The following is a 20,522-nucleotide window of genomic DNA, read 5'->3' as shown; positions in this document are numbered from 1 at the left end:
GCCTAATTAAGTCTATGAAAGGCTGCTATGTGAGAACAGAGTCCAGTACTCAGTAATTCCTCTAAAGTAAATTAAAGAGGATGGGCCAAAGAGAAGGAGAAAGGGATGAGAAAAACACCGGGAAAGAACTCTTGACTGAAAGGAGTATCAGGGGTCTTCCCTTTCTCTGTCCTCATTATACAGGTAGATATCCCTCTTACAGTGTTGGGGTTTAGATGCAATCCTGCCCTGAACCAACAGGTCTGATGAGGGGCCTCTAATAGGCCCTTTTGGCCATATTATTCTATGTGATTACAGAACTTTCCATCAAAGAAAGGGCTTCTGCTGCCCAAGACCACAATAGGCATTCGAAGCCAGTGCCAGAGCCAAGCCCATGAATAAGCCCAGCAAGATCACCTTTCAGGGGGGCGGTCCGTGGCCGGCCCTTTGGGGCCTGCTTCCCTTTGCCTTTGCCCAGTAATAGCTCAGCACTGCGCTCCCCATTGGGGCCCAGCTTCCCCATCAGGTGCTCTGGAATCCCCTTCAGGCCAGTCTTGGCCTGCAGCTGCTCCTCAGAGTCGCTCAAATCTGATAGGTCACTGTTGGTACTGGAGTCTGAGTCCTGTCTGCAAGCCAAGCTTCGCTCATCCAGTGAGAACCTTTTCACAGCTTCAAAAGGAGCTTTGTTCTCCTGTGAAAAATCTGCTGGGGAGGACAGAAAGCTGCCTGAGTGCCTGCCAAAGACGTTACTAAAGGTTTTGAGGAGGGGATTGTCCTGTTGCCCAGGCCCCACAGTTGGCCTCTCCTCTGTGGGGCTGGAGGAGAGAGTAGGCATCTCAATGGGTTGGGTGAGGCTGCTGGTGGGTGAACTGGAGCGGCCATTCCCCATGGCAGAGAGGCTCGGACCCCCGGTGGTAAGAGTTGAGCCCAGAACACCAGACACCAGTTTGGAGGAGTCAGTTGTGATGAAGAGGGTTTTCTTCTTTGCTAAAGATGCCGAATCTGTAGAAGAGTGAGCCTCGGGCCAGCTGGGTGCTGCCTTAGAGGTGACAGTGGTAGCAGAGGAAGAGCTACCTGACGCCTGAGATGCAAAGCTGCTGAAAGGGCTATGTTCAACTTTCTCCACAAATGCTAGGAAAGGGTTAGAGGGCTCTTCTCGGGATAGTTTAGGGGGTTGTAAAAATAGATTTTCATGACTCTCTGGGGTGCGGGCGTTTAGGAGGCTCCGTGGGAAGGCTGGCGTGAGGGTGGGCATGGACTCTGCAGGCACCTTCCGGTCCACAGAGCTGCCAGCTTTAGAGCCTGATTTAGTGTCTGCTCCAAGAGCCGATCTGCCTTTACACAGGCTCTCAAGGCTTTGTTTGAATGAGTCTCGACTGGAGGAATCATCAGCCAAACTCTCTGAAACGGTAGTGAAGTAGTTACTGGTGGGTAAAGTTTGGGACATGCATTGAAAAAACAAGTTTTTGGAGAGATCAGAGTCTTTCTGAGACTCTGGTGCAGAGCTACAGCCAAAAGAGAAACCCAAAGGTTTATTCTCTGTGGCTAGAACCCCATTGGACTGGCTCCTTCCACTTCCAAAAGTCAAAGGTTGTGATGAACTTGGGAGAGATGCTCCAAATCCAGAAGAGGCCAGAACAGTACTTCTTGAATTCTGAAAAGAAGATAGCCTGAATTAGTAATTCTAGTTTCTCTTGACAACCTTACCACCTCTTTCTTGGGCCTAGGCCAACATTTCTTGTGGGTCAAATCAACTTTTCTCCCCTACAATTCCATGAAAACTGCTCTTATAACTAGATTTTACCAGTGTTAGAGATGACACCTGCCACAGACCACACAGAGGGCATCTTTAACAAGGTGAGCTAGAGACAGCAGGATGTCACTCACCCTGCCACTCCCTTGACTGTTAGCCAACTGGCTGTCACAGTACTAGGAGGCTGTGTAGGATTCTCAGTTTCTACTTGGAAATGAAGATTCTACCAGGAATTGGAGAAAAGGATTCCTGAACAGACAGATACTAGCTTTTACTCTGAAATGTACCTAGTGACCCTGTTATATTAATCTCCCTCAATGATCTTAGCTACTGTCAAAGTTTCGATTTATTTAAACTAACTGCCCATTTTACAAAAGTGACTTCTGCCCCATAACAAGGAAAAATATTCTCTTTCTTAGTCTGAAACTCCCCAAGATGGACCCTTTTAGAATTTGGCCATTTATGTATGCGTCCAAATCAATCTAAAAGTTGAGTATCTACTTCAATTAAAGTTAGACCTAAAGGTGTTAAATTATCAGGGCCTCTGGGTGACTCAGTCGGTTAAGTGCCCGACTTCAGCTCAGGTCAGGATCTCACGGTCCGTGGGTTCGAGCCCCACGTTAGACTGTGCTGACAGCTCGGGAGTCTGGAGTCTGCTTCAGATTCTGTGTCTCCTTCTCTCTCTGCCCCTTCCTCATTCGTGCTCACTCACTCTCTCTCAAAATAAAAGATGTTAAAAAAAAAAGATGTTGAATTACAAAGCACTCATTACTGAACCCTTCTGTTATCATTAGGATCTAACAAGCCTCCAAACAAGAAAAGTGTAGATACTGATACACCCACCAAACAAAAGCATTCAGCCTAACAAATTGGAGAATGAAAAAAAATTTTCCTTTCTTTCACCTTGTTAATGTTAACTTCTGCATGTAAATAAAAGGTGTGTGCATAAAGAAGGGGAGGATCACTTTCATACATATTATGCAAAGAGGGAAACATTCATCCACAGGTGGGTTTGAACATTTAAAATCAACCTTCAGGTAGTAGTAGTAGGATACCATTAAACATTCATTTTAAAACATGGCAAGTAAAAATTATTCTAGGAGTGCTTAACGGATATGGGGTTTCCTTCTGGGGTGATGAAAATCACCACTAGAAAGTGGTGATTCTTGTGTAACATTGTGGATGTACTAAATACTACAGTATTAGAACACTTTAAATGGTTAAAATGGTAAATCTAATGGTTATTACTTTTCCACATTAAAAAAAAATTATCCCAGATAAATGAAAGGTCTATTGTTCAAAAACAGGTGTTAATTTACTTAAGGTACTCATTAAATATGCAAGAAGAGCCTACATTAGGACTTTCCTTGAGGATGGCACAGAGGCATGAGAACCAGGCATGCCACCTATGGCTTGCCTCCAGTTGACATTTGCTACAGAGGCTGCTTCAGGGCATTTTAGAGTTAAAAACTTAAAGTTGTTTATTATTTATTTATTTATTTATTTATTTATTTTCTTTAAGGTAAACTCTACTTAGTCAAACTCATGAACCGGAGATCAAGAGTCACATGTTCTACTACCAACTGAGCCAGCCAGTAACCCCATTATACTTTTTCTTTTCCTTCCCACTAATCAACTACTAAAAAGAAGAGACAAGAAAGACACAGCCCTAAGAATTGTCTGTTGTTTCATTAAGCAAAATTTGGCCAGAAGCCTTGACACCTGCATGACTCCAAGGATCCAGCATGGGTAGCTTAGGTTTCACTACTAAAGTTACCCTTTGAAAATAAATATACACATGAATGCAAAATAATTTGGATGGTCTTTCATTTTCCTTCACATGATTAAATTCTAAATCCTCTTCTTATAAGAAAGTGATGACAAATTGATTTCAACTTAATTTTTAGGGCAAGAAATTTCCTGGGGGCTATGTCCCTAATTTAGACGTGATACCATAATGAAACATCCTTTTCTGTACTTCTAAATCATATCCCAGGAGAATACCTAGGCTGACACATTACCAAAATCACTGATACAGTCACAGAAACTTCTCCAATCTATTTGGAAAAGAAATGCCCTTTGAATCCACATTTCTTCTAATCAGCTTTGCTACCCCAAGAATAATAGCATTCAGTGGATCTCCCAGCATATAAAATTTGGTCTACTTTGTAACCCCCTTTACATCTACACAGCCTTCGGCATGGAGTGGATTTTAATTAGTTTGAGCAATATAATGACATAGACGGTGGAAATTCACTTAAGATCCTCACCTACTTCTCTTGGGAATGCTGGTCAACTAACAAAGGACAAACCATTTATCAGTATGAAATCTGCATTTACAAACCTTCTCTTCTGCCTGGACATTTCACCTCCCTGCCCATCCTTGCACACTAGGGATTCACAAATCACATTTGCTAGGAGGGGACGAACTCAGATGAAATGTATATGCCATGTTTTATCTGGCATTGTTATGCCTATAATGATTCCATCTTAAGATGTGAGCTCCTTCAAATAGGGATTTCAATTCCTTGTCTATAATATACAGTACTTAGCACACAGTAGTTTCTTATACATAATTAAATCATTTAGTACTTTTTGTATTTCATATTCCAGCTTGAAGAAACAGCCAGCTTGAAAGAAAATAACTAGCATCATAAATCATTCTGTGGTGTACAAGAGTCAAGACTGTGAGAAATGATTTTGATATTGTTTCAAATTTAACTTGTATTTTTTTAGAAGTTTATCTATCTATCTATCTATCTATCTATCCATCCATCTATCTGTTTTTAAGTAGGTTTCATGCCCAGTGTGGAGCCCAATGTGGGGCCTGAACTCACAACCCTGAGATCAAGACCTGAGCTGAGATTAATAGTGGGACGTTTAACCGAATGAGCTACCCAGGTGCCCCAATGTTAACTTTTATTTAACAGAAGTTCCATTTCAGCAACAATACATGCAAATCAGATAAAAAACATAGGAAGTTGGATACTACTGTGATTAATTCCATCAAATTTTCCAGTAAGGCTTAAAAAGATTAAGTCAGAAAAGAAAAGAAAAAAAAACAAAACGCTTTTATAGCTATATCAAACCATGGAAAGAAGCCCAGCCTCAAAGGAAAATATCATAGAAAATGATGAACTAAAAACAGGGGATGGTAATAGTCACTCTCACATAGCCTTAATTATAGTGTTCACTGTTACCAACACTGTAATTCATTAACCTTGTCTCTCATAGGCCTGGTAGAGGCTCAACCACTGTGTGAACTAAATAGATAATTGAATTAAAAAGATTCCCCATCAGATCTACTTTATTATCTCATTAAATTGGGTTTTATCATCAGTTTTTGATTAGTGCAATTGTTCGGGTGACTTTTAATAGCTGATAAAGTTATGAAAATATACACATTTGCCCAATGAGCAGTAAAGGACTGTTCAGAGCACAATTTAAGCACATGTCAGAAATACTTCCTTTCCTGTGGCATTTTAGATGCTTCTTAATGTGTTAACAATAAAGTAGGGTAAAAGAATGAACCCAAATCTTGCACATCTGCCCCTGAAACAACTCACCTCTCCTGGGGCCTGTAACCGGCTGCCTTTCTGTTTTTCCGGCCCAGTCCCTGCTGCAAGGCCAGTGTCTGAGATCCTCACCGTGGTTGGGGTGGAGCTGGCGGTAGTGACCACAGCTGCTGAAGCCACCATGCCCTGGCCAACTTGTTCCAGTGTTTTTCCTGCCTCTTTGTTTTCGGCTCCACCCACCTCTGGGGCCAAAGGTGTCTGACCTGTGGCTGTAGAATATGGAGTGAAAGGTACAGGTGTGTCCCCACCTACAGGCTCATCCTGTACCACCAGAGTCCTGCCGTTTTCTTTGGTGTAAGTGGCAAAGCGAATGTTGCGGTTAATCTGGGGGACAAATGTAGTCGGTGGCTGCTTGGCTCTCTGATCCAGCCCTGGCTCTCCACTGGCATTCCCTCCTTTCCAGGGCCCTCGGCTCGCCTCACCTCCATCGCTCCCATTACTGTCTACTTCACCCCTGTCTCCTTTTAATTTCTTTGATGCAGGGTCACACCCAGAGTCCGAAGCACTTTTCCTCCTCCGGCCATCTTTCCCCTCTATGCTCTCTCTCTTCTTCTTTCCTTTGGAAGATTTTACTGCTTTTAACGTACCCCCCTACAAAACAAAATTCAAAAAAGATTTATTACAAGGAACCTTCCATCCTGTGAAAACCATAAACCATTAGCTCTTTCCCATCTCTAGAAGCAGACAATGAAAGCAGGCAGATTGCTACATTCCAATGCCAGCTCTAAGACATCCCCTTAGTCAGAAAGCTCCAATCTTCCTGTGACTCATTTTACACACATATTCAAGATAAGAGTTACTACAAGTTCACTCACTTGGCAAACCCTCCCCTTAAATAAAATGCTTCCTCAAATGTACTTTTTCGAGGGCTTTAAAAATTTGTGGAATTTCTTTTATAAAACAAGACTGCTATTGCTAGGCTGGGAGCTCAATTGCCCCTTGATGAAAAAAAAATCTGCTTTCTTTCATATTTTTCTCCTTGTTTGCCTGACAATCGCATTTCAAGTATTGAAATATAAAAATCTCCTCTATCCAGAAGTCACTAAAAAACTGGGGACAACTTAGCAATAAGACGACTAACAGTGGTGAGTCTGTGACCAAAGGAAAAGTGAGCCCAACAAAGACAAGCGTGGATTGCTCTTGTGGACACTATAAATACTCAAACAATTTCCAGAACTTATTTCAAAGTATTAGACACAGGAAAGCAAAAAAGGGAGGCTACCACAGACCATACAGCCAAATCCCGCAGCTTTTCCAATAATTTCAGCCCATTTTATGAAATCTTACTTATGTCTTATTTGAGAGGCCTAACAACCTTAAAAGGTAGATTAGGAGACATGATTCCTATCTCTGAATAAACTCCTCTCCCGACAAGAGCATGGGGAAAGGGGCTAGGAACACAGTACCATTCTCTCAAACAATCTTTGTGCAGCAAGAACTTATGTCTAGAACATTCTTAGATTGGTATCCCACCATGAAGCAATTTTTTTTTTTTTTAGCTTTATTCAGTTAACTTTCAGATAGTTTTACTCAAATAACATGTGTTGGGCTGGTAATAAGCTAGTGATATGTAGTTATTTAGCCATTAATATTTACCAACTTCATTAAACTACTCTTAATGCTCTTGAATATTTATAGAATCTTTGAGCAGATCTATATTTTTATTGTAACCATTACTATAGTTATAACTGTAACTTTTTCAAATTTTATATTTCATCTTGCCAGTTCTAGCTTTTGTATTCTCTCTCTTTTTTGCTGCCTTCATTTGCATCTTTTCTCCTTAATTTCCTTCTACTGCTCTTAACCAAACCCAAGATTTACTCCTGTTCCTCCCATACTGTTGGTAGTCTGCTGTGGAAACCACAGATCTTCTATCCAACACATCCAGCCAAGTTGCTGATCTTGGCTCACAGCAACTTCCCTGAAATTATATGTATGTCCTACTTACAGTGAGCTCCTCACATGTGAGTAGATGGCATAAGACACTAAGACTAGTACTCTCCAGCTATATCTGACCAGCTGAATAGTGGCTGGCATGTAAGTAGTAGTTAATGAATGAATGAAATAAGGAAGGGAATAAGAAAGGGGCCCAACACACCCTCAAAGTAAAAAGTGTTTTCAGTCATGTTTATAGTCAAAAGGCATATCCTACTTGTGGCAATATAACATGTAGTGAAAAGATATTGAATTCAACCCTGATTCTTCTTTTCCTAATTTGATCTTGTTATATCAAGTCAGGAATGACTGGATAAATATGAAGAAATGTATACTTACTTAGCAGAGGAGTGGCCAAGACAGCAATATTACAGAGATGCTAAGAGACTGTCAGGAATATGTGGATAGATGGCTGTCATACTCAATGTCTTACTGAAGGAAATTCAAACAGGATTCCTGATTGATTTAGGTACTGATTTATTATGTATCTTTATTTGGGTTATGATAATTCTGAATGAACCAAGAGTTGGCCTGGTTCACAGTAATTATGGAGTAATCCACTGTGTGCTGAGCACTGAACTAGGCACCTGTTTGATTTGAGTTTTCTTGGAGTACAAAATTTCAGACTTCTTGGAGCTCACTACCACCTAATGAAAAGAAAAAGAGGATGCATCTTCTCCATTTCTTATTACTCGATGGGTTATAAATATTACTACTGCTTATTACAGCTTTAACTGTCTAGTGTATCTTTCAAATATATCTGTCCTGAATGACTGTAAAAAGAAATTGTTAGGCCATGGATTTTAAAAAGGCTAGGCAACACAGTCATGATTAAAAGGGTTTTCTTAGACTACAACTCCTGCTTGAGACGGTATTTCCCTTAAGTAGATAAGACTGTGGTGAGAGCAAGAAATGTACAGTGGCCAGAATGGAGACCCAAAGGGCATCCATGGATAACACACACATGAGGAATCTGCATAATAAGATAAAGAAAGCTCATGAGTCTCAGAGACTCAGTTGATTACTGTACCTCGCTCTGAGTAGTTGAATTATCCACCAGCATCACATGGATCAGTCTGGGATCTACGGACTTGATCTCACCACTCTAGAGTAGGAGAAGGATAGCAGAAAATATGAAAAAGGGGAGGAAAAAGATTTAAGCCCTGTCCAAAGATATAATTATGTATTTTTTTAATCCATGTAATTATCTATTTCTACTCCCCCAATAGAATGAAAGCTCCATGAAACCAGGAATCCCCGCAATCTCATTCACTGCCAGAATAACAACATCTAAAACAAGGTCTAGAATACAGTAAGCATTCAAATATTTGTTACATGAATGAAAGAATTGAATTCAATGACCAAGTGTCTCTTTTAGAGACGTTAATTTCAAATTCTACATCTCTAAAATCTTCCTATTCTGTACATATCAAAGTAAAAACCTACAGAATCAAGTCATTAAAGGAATCACTCTACTAATAAAGAATAAAAGCATTAGGGAGCAGCCAATTTGACAGACATTGTCAGATTTAATGTGCATATCCTATGATCTAGAAATTATATATGTAAAAACTTATTCCAATAAACAATGTGTGGCAGTACACAATGATACCTATTTAAGGATATTCACTGCAGCATTATTTGTATTACTGAAAATAATGGCAATTATGTAAATGTCCACCAATTTTAGATTAAATTAGTTATGACATACCCATTCAGTAGATAAGGCAAATTTCTATGTATATTTACAAGAAAGATACTGATAATTTACAGTTATGTAAAAAAGGTAAAGAACTATATGTATGGTATAATTCCATTTGTTAATAAAGTATGGTTCATATATATATCACATAAATAGAGAACATACAAATATTACACATACACACAGAAGATATTTGGAAGAATATAAAAAATACATACCAAACTGTTAATGGTGGTTACCACTGAGGGGAGTGATATTTGCCTGAAGGAAGGGGTGGCTTCCAATATATACTTTATATATGTGTATTTTTGAAATTTTAAAATGAAGATTAATTAGTAATTTTTTTGAAAACTCAGTATAAAATTAAGTAAAATCATTTATGCTTACATTATATGTGGTTAAGAACAACTCTGAAACCAATTCAAAGATAAATACATTTATGTTTGCCTCAAAACACTCATCTAGGGGCGCCTGGGTGGCTCAGTCAGTCAAGCCTATCCAACTTCAGCTCAGGTCATGATCTTGCAGTTCAAGAGTTCAAGCCCCACGTTGGGCTGTGCTGACAGCTCAGAGCCTAGAACCTGCTTCAGATTCTATGTCTCCCTCTCGCTCTCTGCCCCTCCCTCACGCTCTCTTTCTCTCTCTCTCTCAAAAATAAGTTAAAAAAAAACCATTCATCTATTGTTTTTCTGAGACAATTCTCCAGGTCGCTCTAGATACTGTTCACCGTCCAAAGGGGAGTGGCATAAGCATTACAGAAGCAAATGTTAACTGACTAGATTTTAAACTACTAACCTTTATGGATATGATAAAATAATGATAATTCTACTTCACATTTTTACACTGTTTTACAGAGTGCAAAGCACGTTCAGATCTACTATCCCAGTTCCCAAAACAGTGCTGAGGTGGGGCTGGGGGATTACCTAATTATCTCTTAACTTACAAATGAGAGCAAAGAGGTTAAGAAAGTTGAATAGCCTTTCTCAAGATCATACAGTCATTAAGTGAAAGAGCTGGAGACAGAACCTAAGTCTTCTTACATATAGCTAAATGCTCCCTTTCTCTACACCACCCTCTGTAAGAGGATGGATGAATCGTAAAGGAAATAACCCCAAACCTCACCTCAGTTACAGACACTTCCATAAGACGGGTGATGGAGTCTTGATGGCTTACAACACCACAGAGCCAACTTTCTTCCCCCTCTGGCTGGTATACTTTGACCCTGTGACCTTGAACACTGTAGGGACCTACAGGAGAGATCAGTCAGTACTGAAAATGTTTGGCAAAGTTATAATTCATGGTTCTTTCTAAAAGCAGAAAGAAAACTTTGGTGTAAATATTTAGCACTTTCAGTTCTCTTGTATAGAGCTGAATAAAATGGTTATTAAGCCACTTAAAAACAAAATAATTTTTTCTCATGATCTTTGTAAATTCTATGTGGAGATTCTTTAGCATTCCAAATCTGATTTCACCCTATCTGAAACTTCCAATTCTAGAAGGAATAGAAGGAAGACAAAACTTACAAACAAAAACTACAGGTAGTAAGAAAATCTATCAGACGTATCTCATCTGATATACACATATAAAAAAAATGGGAGGTCAGTGGGGCGCCTGCGTGGCCCAGTTGGTTGAGTGTCCAACTTTTCATTTCAGTTCAGGTCATGATCTCACAGTTCGTGGGATCGAGCCCCAAGTCCAGCTCTGCCCTAACAGTGCAGAGCCTGCTTGGGATTCTCTCTCTCTCTCTCCCTCTCCCTCTCCCTCTCCCTCTCCCTCTCCCTCTCCCTCTCTCCCTCTCCCACTCTGCCCCTCCTTGCCTGGCGCGCTCTTTCTTGCTCTCAAAATAAATAAAAAATTAAAAACAACAAAAAAGGGAGGTCAGTAAGTTGAACATACTATTTTGTCATGTGACCATAGGAATGTTAGATAACCATCTGTACTCTGCTGACTTTCAATAGCAATAGGTGGAGAGTTCCATTTATGAAGTCTCCAGCCTCTGCACTAGTAATAGTCTGAACAAACATTAGCACCTGCCTTCCTAGGAAAACAAAGTTCTAAAGATATTACTTTATCAGCAGGTAATGTTAACCTGCAATTTCATTTGCCCTCCAAGAAGGACAGTTTCTCTCCTCTGCATTATCTCATACATTTGAGACTATATAGTTAAGTCATCACTTATTTTAAATTATTATTATCTCTCACAACTATAATGAAGCTTCCTCAATGTTTCTCTATGTATCCACATACATATTCACTTCTCATTCTGTCCAGTTTTCTTCTATCAAGTTTTTCTCACATTCTTTCCTCCTTCATATCTTTCCTTGACCATTAAACATCACTTTATGCTGATACTCTCCTTCTCCAAATAAGCCAGTTTTCCTACTTTTACCCATTCAGATACAGTTTGACAAAGAGAACCAAGGACCCTGTTTCACTGAAAATCATTATTTTCAAGAGGCTCAGAAAAAAAGAGGAGTAGATGTGCAACACTAAGGGAAGGATAAATATTCTTTATGTAGACTTTTGGGCAAAATCTGTATCTGAACTGGAAACAGCTAAGGATTCTTTTGTTTTAATTCTTAAAAAAATAACATGTTGTTAATGTGAATGAGTCTGTGGATACCTTCTTTTATGAACATGTACCTTGCACTCTAGGTTGTGATTTATGTTACTGGTCTTTTTAGTCATTAGGAATCTCACAGACACTGAGCTCAATAAGGGCAGAGGTTTTCTAGCTCTAGTTCCATAACATTGTGTTTAGTACAAGATTTGTCCTTGGTAACTATTTAGGAAATGGAAAACAAAACAAAACAAAACAAAACAAAACTCACAACAAAACTGGATATTATGAAATGTATTTAAAGAGGTAACTGGGGTCTGAGCGAGATTCTATTTTTCCCATCTATTCTAGAGATCTTGCTAACTGGAAATACTCTGGACTCTACCCACAAGAAGAAACACAAATGTTTAGAGTTGCATGGTGTCTTTCCCATACTATCACTTCAACACTGACCACATACCTGATTCAGGATTCAAGGACAGAAGACTGCTTGTTCTTACCTCGACTGAATATCTCTTGTAGCTTCTGGTCACTGATCAAAGCATTAACTGTTTCTCTCAGTGCAGCATGTTCCAAAAGAATCTGGTTTTGGCTATCTGTTCCCATCTGGTAAAGACAAACAAAGAAAACAACCGAATATTAAAATAAATAGCAATATCTAACCAGGTGAGAAAATCATACCCTTGAGGAGCTCTATACTGACAGTGCCAAAGAATGGTTTTTTTTGTTTTGTTTTGTTTTTGTTTGTTTTTTTAAATTTATTTTGAGGGAAAGAAAGAAAGAGAGCGTGAGCAGGGGTAGAGGGAGAAAGAGAATCCCACGCAGGCCCTGTGCTGCTAGCACAGAGCCAGATGTGGCTCAAACTCACAAAACTGTGAGATCATGATCTGAGCCAAAATCAAGAGTCAGATGCTCAGCCAAGTGAGCCACCCAGGCGCCCCACCAAAGAATGTTCCGTAGAACCCTAGTCTCATGAGATGTTCTGCAAAAAATGATGCTCGGATCATTTAATTATAGGAAATACTATATACTCTATCTTTCTATATGTTGTAGCAGATGAAAGGCTCTGACAAGACATGTAAAAAAAAAATTGTTTAGGTTTCTCACACATATATGACCACAAAATATTTTATTCCATGTAAATCTTTTGGTATATGTTGATATTTATTCAACATTTACTGAGTGCCTACTCATATAAACACCAAGATTGCAAAGATGAATAAAGTAAGGGTGGTGAGAGGGAGTGAAGCCGAAAGAGAAAGGAAGACATATCAACAAAGAAATCATCACTAGTATTTCCCACAACACAGTTAAGGAAATACTGTTCTTGGCTGCCTCAATAAGACAGCAAAACTTATAAGTTTCCTAATTTTTAGCCTTCAGACAATAAATCTTACAAGTGAGAAATAAATATTACCATCCAAAAATTTTCAAACTCTAACTCAGATGCTAGTTTGTTTAAACTACTAATTTTACTCCTTTTCTAAGTAGAGATACGCCTAAGCTCTTTAATATTTAATGCTGCTTGGAATAAGCCCCAACTCCCAGCCTCTCTGCCACTGACCTAAGTATAGACCCCCTCAAGTTATACAAGCAGCCACCTCTGTGAAACCACCTTCTGAGGAGACCCTTAGAATTGTGGTCTTTGGGGCACCTGGGTGGCTCAATCAGTTAAGCATCCAACTTTGGCTCAGGTCATGATCTCACAGTTCATGAGTTTGAGCCCCATGTCAGGCTCTATGTTGACAGCTCAGAGCCTAGAGCCTGCTTCAGATTCTGTATCTATCCCTCTCTGCCCCTCCCCTGCTTGCTCGCATGCACTCTCTCTCTCTCTAAGAAATAAAATGAAAACATTAAAAAAAAATAATAATAATAAAAAGAATTGTGGTCATAAGTCTTAAGTGGTTTCAAGGTAGGGTGGGGTGTGCTGAAGAGGAAACAAGTCTCAGCCACTGAATGGACTTTCAAGGTAGCAGAAAAGCTTTAAAATGCACAGGGAATTAATGGAAGCACTTGTTTCAATACTAAAAGAAAAGGGGAAACATATTTATAATCAACAAACAAATTAGCAAGGAGGGAAATAAGTTTAGGACTAGAGGAAGTATTAAGTACCTGAAACAGATGCAATCCATTAGCATCTGACAGGAAACGAAGCTCTCGATCCAAAAGGTATTCAACTGGAACCACAGAACCCAAACCAAGTTTATCTACTAGGGGAGTGAAAGTCTGTGAAACAGAAATGACAAGAAATTGATTAGAACTTGGAAAAGAAAATAGGTAACAATTCATCCACATCTCTAACTTCAGAGACAGTATCCATCATTAATATATCTTTCACCCCAGTAAATACAGATAAACTAAAGCATAAAACATTCCCAACCCATCATCTACCCCACAAATAATCATAGGAAGCAAACTAGAGCAGAAACTCAGCCCAATACTCCTATTTACAGCTGAAAAGGACACAAAGAATAAGAAATTCCCAATTCCCTCTAGGGATCTGACTAATCTTGCCAGGCTTCAAGAGGGCTAAATTACAGTAAATTCCCAAAATAAAGACTTACAACATTATCGTCTCTAGAACTCCTAAAATCTTTGGGAGATATGTAAAATAATCACTGGTATAAATGCTCATGGGTGAATTCATATTGCTGTCTCATAAATGAATAGCCTATAAAAGTCACCCGGGGCCCATGTCCATTTGAGCTTCTTCCAAAAGTTCAATTGGAAATGGACTTAAAAACAAACAAAAAAGGGGGTGCCTGGGTGGCTACATCGGTTAAGTGTCCAACTTTGGCTCAGGTCATGATCTCATGGTTCGTGCCCTGAGTCGGGCCCTGTGCTGACAGCTCAGAGCCTAGAGCCTACTTTAGATTCTGTGTCTCCCTCTCTCTGTCCCTCCCCAACTCACGCTCTCTCTTTCAAAAATGAATAAACTGGAAAAAAAAAAAAATGAAAAAGGAGAGTATAGTAAATGATGTTACATATAATCAATTAAGTAGAAAATTTGCTTTGAATAATATTTATTTGATCTGGTTAGCCATAGAAGTAGGTTTTTTTTAAATGTAGCCATTTATGCCTTTACTTTGCTAACAGGATAGAAACAAAAGGATACTCTCAGAATTAAATTTATGGCATTATTTTGTCAAACTTCAGAAAACAAAACTTAATAATAACAATAATAAAGCACAAACAACAAAAGCAAAAATAAATAAGTGGGGCTATAACAAACTAAAAAGTTTATGCATAGCAAAAAAATGATCAGCAAAATGAAAAGGCAACGTAAGGAATGAGAGAAAATATTTGCAAATCATGTATCACACAAGAGGTTAATATCCAAATACATATATAAGGAACTCATACAACTCAAAAGCAAAAGACCAAATAATCTGACTTTTAAAATGGGCAAATCACCCTAAATAGACATTTTTCCTAAGAAAATATACAAACGGCCAATAGGTATATAAAAAGGGGTGAACAACACTAATTATTAGGGAAATGCAAATCAATACCACAAGAAGCCATCACTTCACACCTGTTAGAAGACATATCATCAAAGTCAATAAAATAAGGGCTGGCAAGGATGCAGAGAAAAGCAAACCCTTGTGCAGTTGGTGGGACTATAAATTGGTGCAGCCATCATAGAAAACAGTGTGGAGGCTCCTCAAAAAATTAAGAGCGGAACTACCATATGATGCAGCAATCCCACTTCTGAGTATGTATCTGAAGAAAATGAAATCACCATTTCAAAGGATTATCTGCACACCCACATTCACTGCAGTGTTATTCACAACAGCTAAGATATGGAAACAACCTAAGCCTCCAGTGATGGACGGATACAGGGAATGATGTGAGGTGTACGTGCATGCACGTGCACGCGCACATACACACACACACACACACACACAGAAATATTATTCAGTCATAAAAAAGGAGGAAATCTGGGGTGCCTGGCTGGCTCAATTGGTTGGACGTCTGACTTCGGCTTGGGTCATGATCTCATGGTTTGTGAGTTAGAGCCCCATGTAGGGATCTGTGCTGACAGCTCAGAGCCTGGAGCCTGCTTCAGATTCTGTGTCTCCCACTCTCTTTGTCCCTCCCCCACATGCTCTCTGTCTTTCTCTCTCTCTCAAAGATAAATAAACATTAAAAAAAAAAAAATTAAAAAAAAAAAGAGGAGGAAATCCTGCCATTTACAACATGGATAAAACCTGAGGGCATTAAACTAAGTGAAATAAGTCACATATGCAAATGAAATACTATATGATTTCACTTACGTGTGAAAAAAAAAAAAGAACACCTAGAGTAGATCTATAGTTCCTATGGGTGTGGGCAGTGGGGAATGTGAAATGTGGTGAATGTGGTCAAAAGGTACAAACTTCAGTTATAAGTTCTGGGGTTCTAACATACAGCATGGTGACTATAGTTAACAATGATGTGGGGCGCCTGAGCAGCTAGGTTGGCTAGGTCCTCCCCCTCTCAAAAAGAAATAATTAAATGTTATTAATTAAACATAATTAAACATTAAAAAAACAATAACATATACTTAAAAGTTGCTAAGAAAGTAAATCTTTTCTTTCTTTTTTTTTTAAGTTTATTTTGAGAGAGACAGAGAATGCAAATGGCGGGGGGGCGGTCAGAGAGAGAGGGAGAATCCCAAGCAGGCTCCATGATGTCAGCACAGAGTCCATTGCAGGGCTCGAACTCACAAACTATGAGAACAGGACCTGAGCCAAAAACAAGAGTCAGATGCTCAACTGACTGAGCCACCCAGGCACCCCAGAAACTAAATCTTAAAAGTTCTTACCACATACACACAAAATGTTAACTCTGTGAACAGTGGATATGTTAACTAACTTTATTGTGGTAATCATTTCACAATATATATCAAATTATTATATTGTTACAAACTTGCACAATGTTATATGTCAATTTTACCTCAGTAAGGCTGGGAAAAAAAATAAGAGTTCTTATGGAAAGAAAAGGCTTTAAGGATTACAAACATTGTTTCACAACCTTACATGAGAAAACACTAAGGTGAAAAAATTCTTTAGAAATAAAAGTATCAAATATTATCGAATACAGTACTGGCACAAAAAAAGACATAGAGATCAACAGAACAGAATAAAGAGCCCAGAAACAAACCCATGCTTATAGCTTATATGATCAATTAATCTCTGAGACAGGACACAAGACTATACAATGACAAAAAGACAGTCTCTTCAACAAATGGTGCCGGGAAAACTGGACAGCTACATGCAAAAGAATGAAACTGGACCCCTCTCTTACAACATATACAAAAATAAACATCTAAAGGTAAGACCTGGAACCATAAAACTCCTAAAAGAAAAACAAGGCAGTATTTTGTAGACATTGGTCATACAAACATTTTTCTCAATACATCTCAGCAAGGGAAACAAAAGCAAAAATAAACTATTGGGATTACATCAAAATAAAAAGCTTTTGCACACAAAGTAAACCACCCAAAAAATGACATGGCAACCTACCGTATGGGAGAAGATACATAGAGAATGATATACTTGATAAGGGGTTAATATATGTAACACCAACAACTGTCCAAATAATCCAGTTAAAAATGGGCAGAGGACCTGAACAGACACTTTTCCAGAGAAGACATGTAAATGGCCAACAGGTGCATAAAAAGATGCTCAACACCACGAATCATCAGGTGAATGTACATCAAAACCACAAGATACCACCTCACATCTATCTGTCTGAATGGAGAGTATCAAAAAGTGTTGGGTTGGAGGTGGAGAACAAAAACTCTCCTGCACTGTTGGTGGGAAGGTAAATTAGTGTAACCATTTACACTAATGGCAAATAGTATGGAAGGTCTTCAAAAAATTAAAAGTAGAATTACCATATGATCCAAGAATTCCACAACTAGGTGTTTACCCAAAGAAAACAAAAACACAAATTTAAAAAGATACATGCACCCCTATGTTTCCTGCAGCATTATTTACAACAGGCAAGACATGGAAGCAATTCAAAGGTCTATCCATAACTGAATAAAGAACACACACACACACACACACACACACACACACACACACACAGAAATATTATTCATTCATAAAAAAAAAAAAGAATGAGATCTTGCCATATGCAACAGCATGAATGGACTCAGAGGGTATAATGCTAAGTGAAATAAGTCACAGAAAAACAAATGCCATATGATTTCACATATATGTGGATTTTTTTTTAACTGTTAATTTATTTGGAAAAGAGTGAGAGAGAGAGCACACATGCGAGCGTGCCAAGATGGGTAGGGGCAGGGAGAAAGGGAGAGAGAGGATCCCAAGCAGGCTCCACACTATCAGGGCAGAGTCCAGCACAGGGCTTGATCTCCTGACCAGTGAGATCATGACCTGAGCTGAAATCAAGAGCTGGATGCTTAAATCGATTGAGCTACTCAGGCACTCCACATTTGTGGAATGTAAGAAACAAAATAAATGAACAAAGAAAGAGACAAAAACCCCACACTCTTTAATACAGAGAACTGGTGGTTGCCAGAGGGGAGATGGGTGGGGCCATGAGTGAAATAAAGAGGATTAAGTTTATGGCATTATTTTGTCAAACTTCAGAAATATTTATCACTACGAGCACTGAGTAATGAATAGAATTGTTGAATCATTATACTGTGCACCTAAACCTAATATAAACACTGTATGTTAATTATATTTCAAAAACACAAAACAAGTTCAGAAGACACAGTTGAAAAGATCTCCCACTTTCTGCTTCAGTAGCATCAGAATAAAAGTATGTTAGGAATATACATGCTTTGGGAACTCTAAAGAGTTCAGCTATTTTTTAAAAAATATTTATTATTCTTGAGAGATCTACAGAGCACGAGCAGGGGAGGGGCAGAGAGAGAGGGAAACAGAATCTGAAGCAGGCTCCAGGCCAGTCTGACCTGTCAGCACAGAGCCCGACGTGGGGCTTGAACCCACAGACCGTGAAATCGTGACCTGAGATGAAGTCAGACACCTAACTGAGTAGCCACCCAGGCGCCCCAGGAGTTCAGCTATTGGATAAATACCATAGTTACAGTTATAGTACAGGAGTAAAGCTCAAATATGTTCGTAGGCAGTAAGTCACTCACCAGGGCTGGCCACTGTGCAATTGAGACTCGAGTACCCTGGACAAGGACTGGGTCCTTCCGGGGTGCCCACACCAGAGACCCTTCCAGCAGAAGCACAATAACTTCTTCAGCATGAACTTTAACCCAGGAGTGCTGCTTCCAGTTACAGCCATCAAATTCTACAAAGATCTGCAAAAAGAGATAAAAAGGAGTTTGGAGGTCACATTTGGAAAAATCCCACATTATAATATATAAACAGACATAAACTGTGACTAGGAAAAATTCTAATTTGTTTTTAAGTCCTTTTGATGAATTTCAATAAAAATCCATCTTATTTCAGAGCAAGGAAGCTGATCTCAGCTTCACTCTGAAAAGGGTAGCAGAGTTAAGGGGGCACATCCACAGTTAGCAATTTTTAGCTGTTATCCTATTGAAATTTGTAACTCTTGGTTTCCAATTTACATCTATGCACACCAGCTAGGGGCCTACTATGTATGAGACACCATGCTAGGTTCAGAAATAGAGAAATCTAGCACATTTCCTGGTCTTTTTTAAAATTTATTTATTAAAAAAAAATTTTTTTTAACGTTTATTTATTTTTGAGACAGAGAGAGAGAGCATGAACAGGGGAGGGGCAGAGAGAGAGGGAGACACAGAATCTGAAACAGGCTCCAGGCTCTGAGCTGTCAGCACAGAGCCCGACGCGGGGCTTGAACTCACGGACTGTGAGATCATGACCTGAGCTGAAGTCGGACGCTTAACCGACCAAGCCACCCAGGCGCCCCACACATTTCCTGGTCTTAAGGAGCTCATAGTCTAACAGGTTAGAGAGAAATTCTTTACACTTGTACTGAATATGACAGAAATTTTTTTTAAATGTTTATTTATTTTTTTTTGAGAGCATGCAAGCAGGGGAGGGGTAGAAAGAGGGGGACAGAGGTCCAAAGCAGGCTCTGTACTGACAGCAGTGACCTTGATGCAAGGCTTGAACTTACAAACCTTGAAATCATGACCTGAACAGAAGTCGAATTCTCAACTGAGCCACCCAGGCACCCGAGTGAACTTCTTTGAGGAATTTTTTTGAATAGGTGATATATCAACATGATATAAAATTCAAAGGATGAACACCAAAAAAAAAAGGTTCCTTCCCAGTTCTGCATGTGGATTTTTTAACTGCTCCTGCCAGGAGTGATCTCATACCTGTTAGAAGAGGCATGCTGTCAACATCAACAATACTTCGCTTCCTCCCAGCAGAGATACTCTACTTTTTGAGATATAGTTACATAGACAGTGCAGAAAGTTTTAAAAAGTGATTCAGATTAAACAAAACTTCATTTTTCTTTTATTTCATTTTATTTTACTTTAGAGAGAGAGACAGTGCGAGAGGGGGAGAGGGGCAGAGGGAGACAGCTCCACACTGAGTGTGGAGCCTGACGCAGGGCTTGATACCACATCCCAGGAATCATGACCTGAGCCAAAATCAAGAGTCGGACGCTCAACCTACTGAGCCACCCAGGCACCCCTAAACCACATTTTTCTTTTTTTTTTTTAATTTTACTTTTTAAAAAATATTTATTTTTGAAAGAGACAGAGAGAGAGAGTACACCCGCAGGAGGAGGGAAGAGGCAGAAAGAGTGACACAAGAGGATCCGAAGTGGGCTTCATGCTAACAGCAGAGAGCCCAGTTTAGGGCTTGAACTCCTGAACTGTGAGGTCATGAACTGAGCCAAAGACAGCCACTTAACTGACTGAGCCACACAGGTACCCCAAAACTACATTTTTCTAATAACTAGTATGCTTAGGTTTGGCTTTTCTATATAAATTCTGACTTCTGAGTATGTTTCACATGCAGCATAAAGAGCAAGACATATGCATACAGGTATCAATAGTTAGCATAGAAACACCCAGGACTTAAA

General features: G+C 39.3%; 1 protein-coding gene across 4 annotated transcripts in view; it reads right to left on the bottom strand.

The window, feature by feature from the left end:
* Positions 1 to 20,522, bottom strand: part of KDM3B (lysine demethylase 3B) — a 74,912-nt gene that overhangs the window by 34,050 nt on the left and 20,340 nt on the right. For 2 of the 4 annotated variants that reach the window (XM_042984752.1, XM_042984750.1), the window contains exons 2-8: positions 18,628 to 18,795; positions 13,617 to 13,730; positions 12,005 to 12,110; positions 10,067 to 10,191; positions 8,273 to 8,347; positions 5,299 to 5,898; positions 397 to 1,633 (exon numbers count right to left, since the gene is read on the bottom strand). In XM_042984752.1, coding sequence (XP_042840686.1) covers positions 397 to 1,633; positions 5,299 to 5,898; positions 8,273 to 8,347; positions 10,067 to 10,191; positions 12,005 to 12,110; positions 13,617 to 13,730; positions 18,628 to 18,795 — 2,425 coding nt within the window. Of the gene's footprint in view, positions 1 to 396; positions 1,634 to 5,298; positions 5,899 to 8,272; positions 8,348 to 9,162; positions 9,436 to 10,066; positions 10,192 to 12,004; positions 12,111 to 13,616; positions 13,731 to 18,627; positions 18,796 to 20,522 lie in introns of those variants that run through there. The other 2 variants (XM_042984755.1, XM_042984756.1) reach the window with 2 other exon arrangements.

Source organism: Panthera tigris, chromosome A1 (assembly GCF_018350195.1).
Source record: "Panthera tigris isolate Pti1 chromosome A1, P.tigris_Pti1_mat1.1, whole genome shotgun sequence".
Lineage (NCBI taxonomy): Eukaryota > Metazoa > Chordata > Mammalia > Carnivora > Felidae > Panthera > Panthera tigris.
This window is presented reverse-complemented; position numbering and strand designations above follow the sequence as displayed.